General features: G+C 43.8%; 1 protein-coding gene across 2 annotated transcripts in view; it reads right to left on the minus strand.

Annotated features, from left to right (window-relative positions):
- Positions 1–19,746, minus strand: part of LOC124544843 (myrosinase 1-like) — a 523,720-nt gene that overhangs the window by 116,935 nt on the left and 387,039 nt on the right. For both annotated transcript variants that reach the window (XM_047123549.1, XM_047123550.1), the window contains exon 4: positions 15,907–16,041. In XM_047123549.1, the coding sequence (XP_046979505.1) occupies positions 15,907–16,041 (135 nt within the window). The remainder of the gene's footprint in view (positions 1–15,906; positions 16,042–19,746) is intronic.

Consider the following 19,746-nt stretch of genomic DNA (forward strand, 5'->3'; position numbering starts at 1 on the left):
TTAACATTCAACAAGCGAAACTAGCAGTTATTGCAGGTGATACTAGCAATATAGCAAAGGAAGAGACTGTTAATGACATTTTAGAAAGAATTATTCAGTGTTTCTCTGAAAATGGACCATCCCTGTAAGTTGAGAAATCACAGAATATTCAGTTCTGTACAACTAACAGTCATACCAACAATTGATGTAGCACATGGACAAGAGTCAGTAGGTAGGGCGGAATGCGTCAGGTTTTTGGGCGTTTTTTTCATGAAAACCTGAACTGGAAGAAGCATTATTGCTGCGTGTATCAATCAGTTTTCAGCTACTTTTGTTCTTCATGTAATTGCTAGTCTTGGTAACAAAAGAATCAACCTCCTGACAAAATGGTTCAAATGGCTCTGAACACTAGGGGACCTAACATCTGAGATCATCAGTCCCCTAGAACTTAGAAACCTAACTAACCTAAGGACATCACACACATCCATGCCCGAGGCAGGATTCGAACCTGCGACCGTAGCGGTCACGCGGTTCTAGATCGAAGCGCCTAGAACCGGTCGGCTACAACGGCCGGCCAACATCCTGACACATTTTGCATATTTCTACTCAGTAACGTCGTAAGGAACAGTGTTCTGTACTAACAACTTGGAAAGAAAGTATTAATTGCGCAAAAGCGAGCAGTAAGAATAATACGTGGTATTCATGTGCACTTGTCTTCTAGGTATTTTTTCAAGAAGTTGGAAATTTTAACTGCACCATCAAAATACAAATAATCGCTAAGGAAATTCGTTATAAATAATCCATCATAAATTGATAAGCGTAGTGATGTACACACCTACCACACTAAAGGAAAATTTTAGGGGTTCAGAAAGGAGTATGAGGCAACAAAAATTTGTTATGATTTTCACAATACCACAAGATGTCTGACAGGTATCACAGCGCAGCAAGTGTTGAATGTAACATAAAATCGTTTCTCCTGGTCCGTTCCTTCTGTTCCATGGGCAAATTTCTATTTAAAAACTGCTAGCCAGTAAAAAAAAAAAAAAAAGAAACATCTAGTTTTTAAGTGTAGAGGCATGAGTAGGAATAAAAAACAATGCGTTAATAACGTTAACACAAGTCATGTACACATATCCTGTAAAGCAGCTGTATCGCACACTGATGCATGTGTTTCAGTACGGCCGCCTGACGGCAAGTCGTGACACTAACAGTATTAACAACGAAAATCCTGCAGTGCAAAGCGAACAAAAGTCGTATAAAGTTGGGTACCTGTATGGTAAATAGCTTTCCGTCTACACTGGCCTCAGTAGCGAATGATAGCCCTCATGTACATCATTATATATTTTTTATATTTTATATTCTGACAGACTGTAACTTTGCAGTGTTACTTGAAAATGGCCATAAGGCCGAAATTGCAATATTAACAAAAAATATTTTATACAGTCAACGGCGACTATGATGTCTTTTAAGAAATATTATATGACTGTGAATCCCAACCATGAGAAGTTAATCACAGTTAAAGCTGTTAATGCTTACAGCACGTCATACTCCATACGTTAGTGTTGAAGGCAGGAGGAGAGGGGGTTTGGGTGGGGGAGGGTGGAAGCGACATCTGATGGCGTTCCTAGTAGAGGCTGAGACGCGTGCTGACTTAATGTCAGCCGCCGACCACTCCATTCGTGTTTTCACTCTGACCTCCTTTAACGTGTCACGTATGCTAGCACTGTGATAACAGTTTTACATGTGCACTTCGACGCATCTGTCACAGTTCTGCCGATACCTAATATGAGCGTGTGAAACTCTTAATAGGGCGGCCATCGGACCCTCCTTGTCTCCCGACACTCATGTGTGGAATACGACACCCTGTAAGCGACACACCTTGATAATATCCAAGGGGGCGAATTCAGCTATTTGCCAAACAATGAAATAAAGGACCACGACAGTCTGAAGTCCGTGCGTACTTTTTCACCATTGTCCCCAAAAAATAAACTACTGGCCATTGAAATTGCTACACCACGAAGATGACGTGCTACAGACGTGAAATTTAACCGACAGGAATGCTTTTCGGAGCCTTCACACAAGGTTGGCACCGGTGGCGACACCTACAACGTGCTGACATGAGGAAAGTTTCCAACCGATTTCTCATACAAAAACAGCAGTTGACCGGCGTTGCCTAATGAAACGTTGTTGTGATGCCTCGTGTAAGGAGGAGAAACGCGTATCATCACGTTTCCGACTTTGGGTTGTAGCCTATCGCGATTGCGGTTTATCGTATCGCAACATTGCTCCTCGCGTAGGTCGAGATCCGATGACTGTTAGCAGAATATGGAATCGATGGGTTCAGGAGGGTAATACGGAACGCCGTGCTGGATTCCAACGGCCTCGTATCACTAGCAGTCGAGGTGACAGGCATCTTATCCACATGGCTGTAGCGGATCGTGCAGCCACGTCTAGATCCCTGAGTCAACAGATGGGGACGTTTGCAAGACGACAACCATTTGCAAGAAAAGTTCGACGACGTTTGCAGCAGCATGGACTATCAGCTCGGAGACCGTAGCTGCGGTTACCCTTGACGCTGCATCACAGACAGGAGCGCCTGAGATGGTGTACTCAACGACAAACCTGGGTGCACTAATGGCAAAACGTAATAATTTCGGATGAATCCAGGTTCTGTTTACAATATAATGATGGTCGCATCCGTCTTCCGCTACATCGTGGTGAACGCACTTTGGAAGCGTGTATTCGTCATCGTCATACTGGCGTATCACCCGGCGTGATGGTATGGGGTGCCATTGGTCACACGTCCCCGTCACCTGTTGTTCGCACTGACGGCACTTTGATCAGTGGACGTTACATTTCAGATGTGTTACGACCCGTGGCTGTACCCTTCATTCGATCCCTGCGAAACCCTACATTTCAGCAGGATAATGCACGACCGCATCTTGCAGTTCTTGTACCGGCCTTCTGGATACAGAAAATGTCCGACTGCTGCCCTGGCCAGCACATTCTCCAGATCTCTCACCAACTGAAAACGTCTGGTCAGTGGTGGCCGAGCAACTGGCTCGTCACAATACGCCAGTCTCTACTCTTGATGAACTGTGGTATCGTGTTGAAGCTGCATGGGCAGCTGTACCTGTACACACCATCCAAGCTCTGTTTGACTCAATGCCCAGGCTTATCAAGGCCGTTATTACGGCCAGAGGTGGTTGTTCTGGGTACTGATTTCTCAGGATCTATGCACCCAAATTGCGTGAAAATGTAATAACTTGTCAGTTCTGGTATAATATATTTGTCCAATGAATACCCGTTTATCATCTGCATTTCTTCTTGGTGTAGCAATTTTAATGGCCACTAGTGTATAATAATTGCTACAAATGAAAAGAATCAATAATACAATAAAAATATTATTCGATATTCAGACCATGTCAGTTCAGTATGTTGCTTCTAATAGTAATGTAGGAGCCAGTAGTTGTACTTTGTCTTTATGTTTTGTTCTAAACTGATGTTTAAGCATTTTCTCCACAGAACATGAATCATGACCGTGAGGACTATAACCACCTCAGGGAAAGAACGAGGCGTATTTTTTAGAAAGACATGAAAATAGTGTATCGAGTCGCTAGTTAGGCCTACTGTTTTAATATGGGTATGTGTATTTATAAGCATAAATGCTGTATCTGACCAATCGAGGGGGCTTGCGAAGGAGCATAATTCTGAGAAGAAAGGGACGACATGTGAAGGGAGGGAGGGAGAGCTGTCTGGCTGCCTGTCTGGCTGGCTCTATCGATTGCATCCCCTGGTCTTCAGGGAATGGCGGGACGCTCGCTTTGTTCTCTGTAATGTAATGTAGGAGCGCACGCGGAAGGGACGGTGCACCGTAATGGCAGCGAAAACGTCTGAGCGAGTGACTTTATTAACGCAGAGGTGTCAAAAATCAACTGTCGCATGTTGTGCCTTTTCCAGTACCTCTTAAAACACAAAAGTCGTAAAAGAAAAAATACAAAATTAAAAATCCTTAAAAAATGATATAATTGTAGTGGCAGTTAAGTGGTTGTGAACCTTAACCAAGAAAAGATAATACGAAATGTAAAGACCACTTTTAAAACGCATCAGGATTTCTTGAGCGCGCAAAAATGGCTTAAAATGGTTTAAATGGCTCTGAGCACTGTGGGACTTAACATCTGAGGTCGTCAGTCCCCTAGAACTTAGAACTAATTAAACCTAACTAACCTAAGAACATCACACACGTCCATGTCCGAGGCAGGATTCGCGCGGTTCCAGACTGAAGCGCCTAGAATCGCTCGGCCACCGCGGCCGGTGAGCGCGCAAAAGAATACGCCTTCTTATGCGAATTAAATAGAAATCAGTAGACCTCTACTGACGAATTTACGGACTGGTTAGAATGTTTTCTGCTCTGTGGATTCGATAATTCAAAACTGTACGCGTTTCCAAAAAATATGTATGACTGAGTTCCACCTGTTTTAGAAAACTAACCTTTCCACTTTACTTTTAGATCATCGCAAACCAAAGACTTATTATTTCAACGTTTAGTCAGGCATTCGCCAACCAGCCCAACAATAACTCCTGAGGACAAATCTCAATATAAAATTCAAGATAGTTGTTTAACAAAATGCTTACATCTAAAACTCACTCTAAACTCTCATAAAAATGCTTTTATATTTTCAAACAATGCAAAATCCAGGATGGAATGTATCAATATTACACTCCTGGAAATGGAAAAAAGAACACATTGACACCGGTGTGTCAGACCCACCATACTTGCTCCGGACACTGCGAGAGGGCTGTACAAGCAATGATTACACGCACGGCACAGCGGACACACCAGCAACCGCGGTGTTGGCCGTCGAATGGCGCTAGCTGCGCAGCATTTGTGCACCGCCGCCGTCAGTGTCAGCCAGTTTGCCGTGGCATACAGAGCTCCATCGCAGTCTTTAACACTGGTAGCATGCCGCGACAGCGTGGACGTGAACCGTATGTGCAGTTGACGGAATTTGAGCGAGGGCGTATAGTGGGCATGCGGGAGGCCGGGTGGACGTACCGCCGAATTGCTCAACACGTGGGGCGTGAGGTCTCCACAGTACATCGATGTTGTCGCCAGTGGTCGGCGGAAGGTGCACGTGCCCGTCGACCTGGGACCGGACCGCAGCGACGCACGGATGCACGCCAAGACCGTAGGATCCTACGCAGTGCCGTAGGGGACCGCACTGCCACTTCCCAGCAAATTAGGGACACTGTTGATCCTGGGGAATCGGCGAGGACCATTCGCAACCGTCTCCATGACGCTGGGCTACGGTCCCGCACACCGTTAGGCCGTCTTCCGCTCACGCCCCAACATCGTGCAGCCCGCCTCCAGTGGTGTCGCGACAGGCGTGAATGGAGGGATGAATGGAGACGTGTCGTCTTCAGCGATGAGAGTCGCTTCTGCCTTGGTGCCAATGATGGTCGTATGCGTGTTTGGCGTCGTGCAGGTGAGCGCCACAATCAGGACTGCATACGACCGAGGCACACAGGGCCAACACCCGGCATCATGGTGTGGGGAGCGATCTCCTACACTGGCCGTACACCACTGGTGATCGTCGAGGGGACACTGAATAGTGCACGGTACATCCAAACCGTCATCGAACCCATCGTTCTACCATTCCTAGACCGGCAAGGGAACTTGCTGTTCCAACAGGACAATGCACGTCCGCATGTATCCCGTGCCACCCAACGTGCTCTAGAAGGTGTAAGTCAACTACCCTGGCCAGCAAGATCTCCGGATCTGTCCCCCATTGAGCATGTTTGGGACTGGATGAAGCGTCGTCTCACGCGGTCTGCACGTCCAGCACGAACGCTGGTCCAACTGAGGCGCCAGGTGGAAATGGCATGGCAAGCCGTTCCACAGGACTACATCCAGCATCTCTACGATCATCTCCATGGGAGAATAGCAGCCTGCATTGCTGCGAAAGGTGGATATACACTGTACTAGTGCCGACATTGTGCATGCTCTGTTGCCTGTGTCTATGTGCCTGTGGTTCTGTCAGTGTGATCATGTGATGTATCTGACCCCAGGAATGTGTCAATAAAGTTTCCCCTTCCTGGGACAATGAATTCACGGTGTTCTTATTTCAATTTCCAGGAGTGTATGATAGATAGTTGCTAATTCGTTTATATTTTCACATTTTCAATAAAACAAGGAGGCACTGAAGACGGTCCCGATGTGCTGATGTACGTCTGGGCCACAAAAATGTGGTAAAAGGAATTTATGTTTCCTAAAAGGAGGTGGAATACAGGTCTAGAATAAATTTTTAAAGAAATGTTCAAACTGTTTAATGATGTAATGAGTGATGTCTTAGAGATATGGCTGTCAGTGTAAGGACTGTGAAAATTGTCACCGAAGTTGTACTCGGTACACACATAATTTAATTCGCGCATAGATCAGGACACGTCTGGAGAAACATTGCCTCGTTCTTTTTAACAACAGAGGCACTGCAGCATGGTATTCATCCGCCGATACCAGACACTTTCAATTAAAATGTCCTCTCCTGAACGGGAATCACGTAATGCGTGTCCAAGTACAGGTTGTGTGACGCTGGAACGATGACAGCGTGCGTGGACAGTAAAGCGGGATATGCGGGTTCGAGTCCCGATCGGCACAAATTTTCACTGTCATTATTTCCTTATACAGATGACGGTTGGTCGTATTCGCAACTGCGAATTCATGTATTTCATAACGACTGTAGTCGCTGCAGTGGCTGCTCTTTGGCCATGCATGCACCATTCTTCTTAACAACACAGGAAATACAATATCATACCCATTCCTAACGTTTCGGTAAATGGTTTTTGAAGTTATGTCAAAGAGGTGAGTAAGAATTTCCGATACCTCACAGATTTCCGCTGTTGTTGTTGTTGTTGCTCAAGATCCGTTTTACTCCTTCAAGATTCCACGGCGCTTAACAAAACGCAGTTGTTGAACTTTATCATTAGAACCACTGGCTTCATTGTGTTGTATGTCCCGTAGATTTGTCATATTAGTGTGTGAGGAGTAGAGAAAGTTCTAATTATCAACAGGAAACAATAAAGTTAAGTAAGCAATTGTTTGTTTATTTGCAGATACGTGTCTCCATTCCTCGTAAACACTGAAATCCCTGCACCACAGTACCTTACCGCGCCGCTAGATGACCAAAAAACGCGATGGCGCAATCCTTTCATAAAGTGGAATACTGTATACAGTAACCCGTTTAGTGAGACTGATTGATAACGACGCTGTGCTACAGACAGTATTGAGTTGACGGAAGTGGGCAGGACGCGAGTAACGTGGAGAGGGGCAGGGGGAGGGGGGGGGGAGTCCTCGACGTCGACGACTGGCATCTGACAATCGAAGCGGCGGTGTAAAAAGCGAAACCCAGACAGGGGTTGGTTTCCAGCAGTTGCACGCCGCTCTGACCGTGACAGAGGGCACCCCAGTTGGATTCCGCAACTAGTCACCCCCCCCCCCCCTAAAGAAGCCCGCGGAACTTCGGCAGCCGTGTCTGGCCAGTCTAGGTGAATCCTTCAGCCCCTTAGTCACCTTCGACGACCACTAGCTGTACCGTAATGATCTTAAGACAGAGCAGAAAACAAGCATTTGGAATGCTTGGATTCGCAACTCCCGAAAAAGATGAAGACCCAATCATCGTCATGTAGGGTGATGCTGAGATTTGTTGGAATTGCCACAGAGTGGGGCTATCAGATAATACTTGTAACAGGGCAAACCATCATAAGAGCATAGCACCGAAATCTCACAACGAGGTGACAGACAGCTGTCTAGATGAAGCATCGCAGGAAACTACCCAACAGTTTTTTTTTCCCCCCATGAGAGCAGCTCGGTCCAACCTGCACAGAACACAGTTACACACGCTGCTTCTTTGGGCTATCAAACTGTTTCTCACTACCTTCCCCTCCCCCCCCCCCCCCCCCCTCAACGTCCTCACGTATTCTCCTGGCATTTGACCCAGTGACTCCTTCCTCTTTCCACAAATGGAAATACTGCTGAGTGGCATGCATTTCCAGTTTGACACTGAGATGATACTGTACTATATGGGAACGGCATTGCTCTATAATGTGCTGAACAGGCACAGTATTGCACTATGTTGTACTCTATGAGCCCTCCACTGTAATATACTACACTGTATCAGCATTTGTACTATAGTGTCCTGCACAGGCACTATACCATACCATACTGAACTGCACAGCTACTTTACGAGGTTCATTCAAGTTCTAAGGCCTCCGATTTTTTTTCTCCGGACTGGAAAGAGATAGAAACATGTGCATTGTTTTAAAATGAGGCCGTGTTCATTGTCAATACGTCCCAGAGATGCCAGCACCGTACGGCAGATGGAATTTTACCACCAGCGGCGAGAATGAGAACTGTTTTAAACACTTAAAATGGCGACGTTTTCCTTACTTGAACAGCGTGCAATCATTCGTTTTCTGAATTTGCGTGGTGTGAAACCAATTGAAATTCATCGACAGTTGAAGGAGACATGTGGTGATGGAGTTATGGATGTGTCGAATGTGCGTTCGTGGGTGCGACAGTTTAATGAAGGCAGAACATCGTATGACAACAAACCGAAACAACCTCGGGCTCGCACAAGCCGGTCTGACGACATGATCGAGAAAGTGGAGAGAATTGTTTTGGGTGATCGCCGAATGACTGTTGAACAGATTGCCTCCAGAGTTTGCATTTCTGTGGGTTCTGTGCACACAATACTGCATGACGACCTGAAAATGCCAAAAGTGTCATCCAGGTGGGTGCCACGAATGCTGACGGACGACCACACGGCTGCCCGTGTGGCATGTTGCCAAGCAATGTTGACGCGCAACGACAGCACAAATGGCACTTTCTTTTCGTCGGTTGTGACAATGGATGAGACGTGGCTGCCATTTTTCAATCCAGAAACAAAGCGCCAGTCAGCTCAATGGAAGCACACAGATTCACCGCCACCAAAAAAATTTCGGGTAACCGCCAGTGCTGAAAAAATGATGGTGTCCATGTTCTGGGACAGCGAGGGCGTAATCCTTACCCATTGCGTTCCAAAGGGCACTACAGTAACAGGTGCATCCTACGAAAATGTTTTGATGAACAAATTCCTTCCTGCACTGCAACAAAAACGTCCGGGAAGGGCTGCGCGTGTGCTGTTTCACCAAGACAACCCACCCGCACATCGAGCTAACGTTACGCAACAGTTTCTTCGTGATAACAACTTTGAAGTCATTCCTCATGCTCCCTACTCACCTGACCTGGCTCCTAGTGACTTTTGGCTTTTTCCAACAATGAAAGACACTACCCCCAACCGCACATTCACCAGCCGTGCTGCTATTGCCTCAGCGATTTTCCAGTGGTCAAAACAGACTCCTAAAGAAGCCTTCGCCGCTGCCATGGAATCATGGAGTCAGCGTTGTGAAAAATGTGTGCGTCTGTAGGGCGATTACGTCGAGAAGTAACGCCAGTTTCATCGATTTCACGTCGGTAGTTAATTAGAAAAAAATCGGAGGCCTTAGAACTTGAATGCACCTCGTACTTTGACACATTGTGCTGCAAAGGTACTGCACTGCATTGTACTGTACAGTACAGACGCTGTATTTTTTTATACTGTAGTTCATTCTGCTCTATCGTACAGGCACTGTACCTGGTTCTACTGTACTGTATGGGCACTGTACTGTGCTATGCTGTACTGTATTGTGTTGTATTGTACTGCATTGTACTGTAATGTAATGTAACGTAATGTATGGACTCCTGACTTCACTACAGTGGAATGTATGGCCACTGCATTGCTCTGTGCTATACCGTACTATATGGACACTGTACTGTGCTGGCACTGTATTGCAGGATACTCTACTGTGTCAGCACTGTACTTTGTTATAATGTGCTGAACAAGCACAGTAATACACTAAATTGTGCAGTATGGGCACTATACTGTACTGTGCAGGGTCTGTATTGCACTTTACTGTACTGTACTGTATGGTCACTGTTTGGGCACTTTAACGACTGTACCGTACTGTACTCTACTGTATGGGCTTTATTTTGCAGTATGCTGTACTGTGCACGCATTTTAGACTATATTATACTGTGTGGGAACTGTACTGCATTAACTTTTACTGTACAGGTACTGTACTTCATTCTGATGCACTGTACAGGCACTGTGCTACATTCTACCATACTATACATGCGCTGTCTTGTGCTATAGTGTGGTGTATCATACTAGCACTGTGTTTCACTATACCGTACAGGCACTTTATTCTGCTATATTGTATTGTGCATGTGTTCTACTGCACTACACTGTACTGTAAGAGCAATGTATTTCATTTAGTTGTGCTGCACAGCTGCTGAACACTGTTTTACACCATACCATACTATACTCTACTGTACTGTACAGGCATTGTATCCCACTTTATAGTACTGGACGGACACTGTACTTACCATACTGTACTTATGATCAATGTATCACTCTACACTATACTGTATGGGCACTGTACTTAGTTATACTGTATTGTATGCACACTTTTAATGTACAGGCACCCTACTTCTTCGTACTGTACAAGCACAGTACTTCGTCAGTGTGCCACAATACCGCACTGTAAGCTGTTATTATTTTTTGTAATGTCTTCTCCAGCAACAAATTTTCCGCAGTTTTTCCATATCGTCCATTGTTTTATTTATTTTGCAATTCCAAGGCGCATGTAAGTAGCTATGCATACTTCTGATGATGAACTGCATATCTGATGTAGTAAAGGCACGAACTGCAATTTTTATTCCGAAATTCGCCATCGATTCGATGTTTTGAGCTCAAGTATATTTGTTTTTGCAGACATCAGCATCCAGTGCAACAAAGTCATCTAGTGATACCATATCACAGTTTTACAATGTTTACAGATTACCTTTTTTTGCTGTTGCGCATAAAAAATAAAATACAGGGTGATTCAAAAAGAATACCACAACTTTAGGAATTTAAAACTCTGCAACGACAAAAGGCAGAGCTAAGCACTATCTGTCGGCGAATTAAAGGAGCTATAGAGTTTCATTTAGTTGTACATTTGTTCGCTTGAGGCGCTGTTGACTAAAGTTGTTGGTCCCTTTTTCTTCGAAGGTGCTACTGTAACTGGACTACAGTATCTGGAGATGTTAGAGAATTGGCTGTTCCCTCAGCTCGAACAAGAAGCACAACAATTCATATTTCAGCAGGATGGAGCGCCACCACATTGGCACTTATCTGTCCGTAACTACCTGAACGTCAACTACCCGAGGCGATGGATCGGCCGCCAGGCAGCCCGTGACAGAGCACTTCATCACTGGCCTCCAAGAAGCCCTGATCTTACCCCCTGCGATTTTTTCTTATGGGGGTATGTTAAGGATCTGGTATTTCGGCCACCTCTCCCAGCCACCATTGATGATTTGAAACGATAAATAACAGCAGCTATCCAAACTGTTACGCCTGATATGCTACAGAGAGTGTGGAACGAGTTGGAGTATCGGGTTGATATTGCTCGTGTGTCTGGAGAGGGCCATTTTGAACATCTCTGAACTTGTTTTTGAGTGAAAAAAAACCTTTCTAAATACTCTTTGTAATGATGTATAACAGAAGGTTATATTATGTTTCTTTCATTAAATACATATTTTTAAAGTTGTGGTATTCTTTTTGAATCACCCTGTATTTTAGGTAGCTGGATTTAAAAACAAACACCATGAAATGACTTTGACACAATATTCACTTATTTTGACTCTTACTTCATCTACTTTGACAACTGTACAACAAATCCGAAAACAGAATTTTTTTATTTTTTATTTTTTTAATTTATTTTATTTATTTATTTATTTTTAGAGAGAAGGGGCGATGTAGCAGGAGTAGCAACCGTTGCTTAGTTACTTCACTTTGGCAAAAAACACTAAGAAAGCAGGGGCAGTCGCGTCTACAGAAAGCAGGTGCATGATTTCGTCCGAAAAGCAAAAGCTTTTCGTAGTGAACGATTTTTATTTTGTGTTAGAAGAAGAAAAAGGGTATTAAATTACATAGGATATTTTCGCAACTACAGTATTATTTCTTGATAATCGGTTTTTCGTGAACGTTTTGCATGGTACGTATACTGAGCTAAAGTAAACAATAACACCATAAACTGCGTCTGCTGGCAACAGATAACTCCGCAGTTTGTGGTCTAGTGCAGACGGTGAGCCGGAGCTTGTTACATTACGCCGCAATACCCGCTCGTGAATTATCGATGACGGCCTGTCGTGACACTACCATAAGTGGTTCAAAAATGGTTCAAATGGCTCTCAGCACTATGGGACTCAACATCTCAGGTCATAAGTCCCCTAGAACTTAGAACTACTTAAACCTAACTAACCTAAGGACATCACACACATCCATGCCCGCGGCAGGATTCGAACCTGTGACCGTAGAAGTCCCACGGTTCCGGACTGCGCGCCTAGAACCGCGAGACCACCGCGGCCGGCACCATAAGTGGGATGATGGCGTATGCGTTTGTTTCCCCAGCCGTAAAGCCGACCTAACTGGCGAGAAATTAACTCAACCCTCCGACGGGCAATTTCGCGTTACACCACTTTTACTGGAAACAAGCGTCAAAACAATGTCCGTACTGTGAAGCATCAAAATTAACATGACGCGGTGAATATTGGTGGCATTACTAACATTTTTTAGTTATTTTACACCGATTTTATTCTTAACTGGTTGTATTACTAACATTTGTTAAGTTCTATTACACTGATTCTACAATGAATAATTTACGGCTCATAACAGTAGAACTTTCTCTGCAGAGAAGGGCAAAACACAGTTTGTACGTCAGCGCACAGACTTTCCAGCCACATGTATTTTGAGGAAACTGCCCTCACGAAGAAGTACACCGAATTTTTTTAAATTTTACATGACACCTTTGCGCCCCCACTAAGCCCGTGACAACAATAATATAGCTTTCAGCTGTTGGTGTGTGCTGCTGCCATTTGAAAATCTAAGCTATCGTGTTCGAAGAGGTCATGACGAAATGGTCAAAGCCAGTCACAGGTGACAGCAACATGGAAGTCAAGTAAAATGGGCAAATAAAATGGAAGCTCCCGTATCCGGACTATCTGGAACCGTATCTCATCCGAATATAGAAATCCAGATAATACGGAGAATCGGGAAATATTAGATAGAAGTTGGTTGAAGTGCCATAAACATACACGTTGTATTTATTTTCGCGTAAACGAAAGAATTACACATTATTTTCAAGTAACTTTTGAGCGTACGTTGAAGAAAAAAAACAGTGCTCTACCAACTCAGCTAAGTAAGCACGAGTCAAGAGTCGTTCTCATAGCTTTACTTCCGCCAGTAGTAGCTCAGGTGGTAGAGCACTTGCCCACTTACGGCAAAGGTCCCGCGTGCGACTCTCTGCCAGGAAGTTCCACACCAGCGCACACTCCGCTGCAGAGTCAAAATTTCATTCATAATTTTACATAACGTTGTTAGAGAACAGCGATCTTTATTTTTATAAAATTATTTAAAAGCAGTGTTGATTGCAGCCGATGTTAACTTCAGACCGGTTTCGGCCTTTTAATTACGGGCCATCATCACAGTTTGCACCTCTGGATGACGGCGATGGCGCCTGAACCGCTGTGGAGGTCTCAAACACTGTAACTGTTTTTAAATAATTTTTATGAAAATTTCATTCTAAAAATGTAATTGTTGGTTTGTCCAAAATCGGGTATCTCAGAAAGTTCTTGACCGAATGCGTTGAAATTTTGCCACAACGTTGCACTCTAATAGAGCCGTGTTGTTAGGTACGCGTTTTTATTTTTTATTGATATATGATTTTTATGATTTTTTTCTGACAACGTTTCCCTACAATTATATTTTAAAAATGTATTACACTTATTGAAACAGGTTTATAAAAACACACGCGTCTTCCAATTAAACTTTGTATTATGTTTTAAACATCTGGTCAAAAACTTTTGGAGATTTGCGATTAGGAACATTTACAGTTTCTACAAAAGTACGAAAGTAGATTCTAGTTTTTTCAGACTCTCAAATCTCCGAAAGTTCTTCACGGATTGCTTTGAAATTTTGACGGAACTTTACATTCCATACTGAAGTGCTTTTATGTAACTACTGGAACGCCATCTGGTTTATACGTAATAAACACGGAAACATTATACAAATGTATCTTGACACAACGTTGAATTCTACAATATGAGTGTTTTTAGGTACCAAATTTTTTAACACACACACACACACACACACACACACACACACACACACGCACACACACAAAGGGGAAAAATCTCAAAATGTTCGTTTCCGATTTACTTCAAATTTTAATACATTACTGTAATAAAATGGGTTTAGAAAACATCGTTCCTGTGAAACACAACTAGCTCTTTATTCACATGAAGTGGTGAGTGCTATTTACAAGGGATTTCAGATCGATTACGTATTTCTGGTTTTGCGGAACGCTTTGGACACTGTACCACACGAGCGGCTCGTAGTGAAATTGCGTGCTTAAGGAATATCGTCTCAGTTATGTGACTGGAATTGTGATTTCCTGTCAGAGAGGTCACAGTTCGTAGTACTTGACGGAAAGTCACCGAGTAAAACAGAAGTGATTTCCGGCGTTCCCCGAGGTAGTGTTATAGGCATTTTGCTGTTCCTTATCTATATAAACGACTTGGGAGACAATCTGGGCAGTCGTCTTAGGTTGTTTGAAGATGACGCAGTCGTTTATCGACTAATAGAGTCATGAGAAGATCAAAACAAACTGCAAAACGATTTAGAAAAGATATCTGAATGGTGCGAAAAGCGGCAGTTGACCCTAAATAACGAAACGTGTGGGGTGATCCACATGAGTGCTAAAAGGAACTCGTCAAACTTCGGTTACACGATAAATCAGTCTAATCTAAAAGCCGTAAATTCAAGTAAATACCAAGGAATTACAATTACGAACGATTTAAATTGGAAGGAACACATAGAAAATGTTGTGCGGAAGGCTAACCAAAGACTGTGTTTTATTGGCAGGACACTTACAAAATGTAACAGATCTACTAAGGAGACTGCCTACACTACGCTTGTTCGTCCTCTTTTAGAATACTGCTGCGCGGTGTGGGATCCTTACCAGGTAGGACTGACGGAGTACATGAAAAAAGTCCAAAGAAGGGCAGCAGGTTTTGTACTGTCGCGAAATATGGGAGAGAGAGTCACAGAAATGTCCGCAGCTCGTGGTCGTGCGGTAGCGTTCTCGCTTCCCGCGCCCGGGTTCCCGGGTTCGATTCCCGGCGGGGTCAGGGATTTTTTCTCCCTCGTGATGACTGGGTGTTGTGTGATGTCCTTAGGTTAGTTAGGTTTAAGTAGTTCTAAGTTGTAGGGGACTGATGACCATAGATGTTAAGTCCCATAGTGCTCAGAGCCATTTGAACCATTTGAGTCACAGAAATGATACAGGATTTGGGCTGGATATCATTAAAAGAAAGGCGTTTTTCGTTGCGACGAAATCTTCTCACCAAATTCCAATCACCAACGTTCTCCTCCGAATGCGAAAATATTTTGTTGACACCGACCTACATAGGAAGGAACGATCACCTAGATAAAATAAGGGAAATCAGAGCTCGTACGGAAAGGTAAGGGTGTTCATTCTTTCGGCGCACTATACGAGATTGGAGTAATAGAGAATTGTGAAGGTGGTTCGATGAACCCTCTGCCAGGCACCTAAATGTGATTTGCAGAGTATCCATGTAGATGTAGATAAAAACGTTTAGCGGCACATAGATTATATGGCTTATTGGAGTTTATCATTAGAATAGTACGACAAAATCGGAATATGCAATAACTATATAACAGGGCTCAAGTTCAGGGACGAGGGGAAGGGGAAATGGACGAAGACAGCCCGCGCCAGAAGCGGCCGACTCACCACGGGCGTTATCCTGTGCGCCATCAGCTCCGTGAGGAGGCGGTTGTAGTACCAGAGGCCCTCCTCGTTGACGTAGTCGACGGTGCCTCGCGGCAGGATTCGTGACCAGGAGATGGAGAAGCGGTAGAAGTCAAACTGAAGCAAAAAGAAAACAAACACAAGCAGTCAGAGCCGTTTCTATTTATCCGTATCTAGTTTATTACACGAGACTTCGTAACCTCCCGCTCTCTTATCGACCTTAATGACAGTGAAAAATTAAACCGCTTGCCCCTAATGGAAATTTGGGAAAAGCAATCGTCACCGAAGTTAATTTGTCGGTAAAGAGGGAGGAAAGAGTTACATCTTGATGAAAGGAAAAATGCAAATGAAATTGGTGGAAATTAATTTTGAAAAGGGGTACAGTTAATAAAGAAAGTAAATGTGCGGTCGTTACGTTAACAATTAATTGGCGTTAATTAGATATTTGAGATTTGGGGAAAATTACTGTCGCCAGTCCCATGGACAACTACTATAATAACTGAAAATGAAAGATTAATGCACATATATGAAGCACTAAAAGCGTGGCAACTGAAGGTTGAAACGTGTCGTGTGAAAACTGAATGTTCGTCAGAAGTAATAAATTTCGCTACATTCTAACTTAATTTAGCAAAAGAATTAATAAAACCGGAAAACTGAAAGTTAATTTAATGACTGAGATTAATGGTAAACTTTGTTTCTGAAGCACTACGAAATTGAATAAAATAAGGTTAGTCTTGGGCTACCTCAACAATCATTTAAAAAGCTACTTGAATCTACGCAATTTAGAAATAAGAGATTTAACTTTGAACTTCAATTAGATGATTCTGAACAATTAACAATAGTAAAATTTAGTATGTACCAAGGTGAGCTGCAGTCACAGGTAAGCTAAAATATGGTAACAAAACTCGCACTCTTAATTTGTGCTTGTGTAATCTAAATATTGTAGCCAGCTATGAATACTTTAACTGAACTTTGAAACTAAAGCAGTGAAATGGAATGATATTACTTTAATGCTGGCGTTTGAATTTCAACGACACTCGGGTTCATTCCGGAAAAGGAAGGGACCCTGCTTGGTAATGCAATTGGGACAATGAGCAACAAAGGGTCATGCTACGTTGCTGTAATTTTGTGACACAAATGGACCAGTTTGAAAAGCTGAGGTCTGCCATACTGTTCTAAGACTTTACGTGCTTCCAGTCTTCCTTGTGGGTTGATTGGAGGTTTGAAGCCGTCGATCGAGGAGGTGGCGACAGTCACTCATTGTCGGCCGTCACTGTTGCAGAAGCTGGATGTTGGCGCGCCTTCTTCTCGACACGGTCACCAGGCGAAACAGGCTCTTGATGTGCGCCAGCTAATGCTTCCCGTCCGTGACACTGTGTCGGAAACTATCATAGCAAGTCGAGCGCAATTACATGCTGTCAAACCCCGAAAGCGCGGCAACTCGCGGGAGCGTCACACAACACACCTGTTCCACCGCCCTACTCCAGCCAGACTCTCTCTGCCCGTGCTCCATGCGGCAGAGTTAACACTATCAAAGATCCTAAACACTTTGGTTCTCTACACGACCTATCGATATATACGTTCGATAGCATAGTTTTCCCTAGGCAAGACCCAGCGTAAAAATACAAATAGTATTTACAAAACAAACCAATTATACATCGATGTAAATGCATAAATATATATATATATATATATATATATATAAATAGTAAAACAATTACAATATATAAAGACACAGAAATGTCATATCTTCAGGAAACAAAATAAGAAAAAAAATTATAGTACAATAGATGGAAATAGGAGGATATGCATTTCCGGCGGTACAACTTATACTAGACAGGAAAAGCAGTGAAATCCACCAATAGTGTAAAAAATGTGTACATATCTAGTTTTCCATCACTTTTACTTGCCATCTCTTCCACACCCACACTTCAATCCCTAAGGACGCTAGATTTGTCGTATCTAAACAGTGCTTTTTTTTCAGACAGCACGTCTATAAGGTAAGTAGTTTGCTTTAAACTGCTCCAGACCTTCCAGCGCTATGCTTACCAGCCAAAAACTTTCACAGACCCATCCCCACAACGCCAAGAACTACGGGTATCGTAATCCCACGGTAAATATCCCCTGATACTAATGCGTAAGAGTACCAAGCTTGGCGTTCCAGAATTATGGAATCTCTCTCTCTCTCTCTCTCTCTCTCTCACACACACACACACACACACACACACACACACACACACACACATACACAAAAGCTGAGGCACCAAGGTTACTTTCGTCCCGTTAAAGGCATTTGTAATCTGTTTTCACCGAGACAAACAGTGGCCAGAGGCTCACAGAAGAGTAAGTAATACGTTCTTATAGCTTCATTAATAACCGGATACAGATATCAACTTCGTTTCTTTCAAACATAACTATGTTATTTTTGCCACCAGAGTTGCAGAAGTCGATGAGACAAACTGAGTGATGTAATTATTTTGTAGATCTTGGATTGAAAATACTGGCGCAGCAGCGATTTTTGTGCTGTTGTCGCAGTCGTTGAGTGGCCGCGACACAGAAATGTTAACACTACTGTCCAAGTAAACTTGGGCCGCCGAATTAACAGGCAGTGTCATTCTTGTGAGCCAGAATTTGCAGATGGCTTAAACATGTTTCGTACCTAAGAACACCTACATCGCTGGAAAGTCGTCCAGCCGGCGTGAGGATGATACAGTTCTTTATCTCCCGCAATGTTCAGCAGATGATCAGACATCCATCTGGATCTCTGCTTCTTACAAAAGAATGCTCGTTGGTGACAAAATAATAAGCTAAAGGTAAGACAGTTTTTGCACCCTTAGAGATCGACGTGTGAGCGTGGAAGCTAAAATTTATATTTTTACATGAAAATCAAATTTTTTCTGCGTTCCTTTATTTATTTTTTTTACACACTCTGCGTCATCTGCACACCGGCAAAAAAATTGGAAACTAAAATAACGAGTAACATAAATGAAATCAAAGATGTGAACAAAAAATGAAGACACAATTATGTGCCGGATAGTTTCTGTTGGTGAAATTTTTCAAGAGTATGTCCAAAGTGAGAAAAATTTGCATCAGGCGCCTTTCGTACTCGCCGCATGACTGACGAACTAACAGGTGTCGAGGTACCTGTCGTAGCCGCCTTACACGCAGCGGTAATTAGCTCTGACGTTTACACCACACCCGCTGCAACCAGCTTGTACGCCACACGCCGTACACGAGGCCAGACGAAGAAATCAAACGGCGTGAGGACAGGCGGTCGTGCTGTAAACCTGTGAACACCACTGGCTCTTTCCACCGACCAATATGGAAATAACCGACTTAACGCATCTGCTGCTACTGAAGAATTACAGGCAGGACATTCATCATGTTGCATGTACATTATTTGATGAGTTATCAAGCGTACACCTTCTAATAGCAAGGCTAAGCTACACATCTTTGCTGATCATCGGGACTCAGTTCGAAGCGGGACTCACTGAAGACAATTTTACTCCACTCAATGAGATTCGTGGCCGAAGATGTGTCTGGAGCCGCCCCGGACAGAGGTGGGACAGCAGCCCAGCTGTCGCCTGCTACACGGTTCGACGACCAGGAGTGACGATCTGGGGTGCCATTAAATTTCGTCGCAGGAACCCCTCTGGTTGTCACCCGCTGTACCCCCAACAGCACAGCCCTACGTCGAAGAAATTCTACGCCCCGCTCTGTTGCCCTTCATGGTAATCCAACGTGGGCTTACATTTGAACAAGATAACGGCCGCCCCCACAGGGCGAGAGTCTCTACTGCCTGTCTTCGTGCTCGCCAAGCGG

The sequence above is a fragment of the Schistocerca americana genome, chromosome 8, assembly GCF_021461395.2.
Source record: "Schistocerca americana isolate TAMUIC-IGC-003095 chromosome 8, iqSchAmer2.1, whole genome shotgun sequence".
NCBI classification, from domain to species: Eukaryota; Metazoa; Arthropoda; class Insecta; order Orthoptera; family Acrididae; genus Schistocerca; species Schistocerca americana.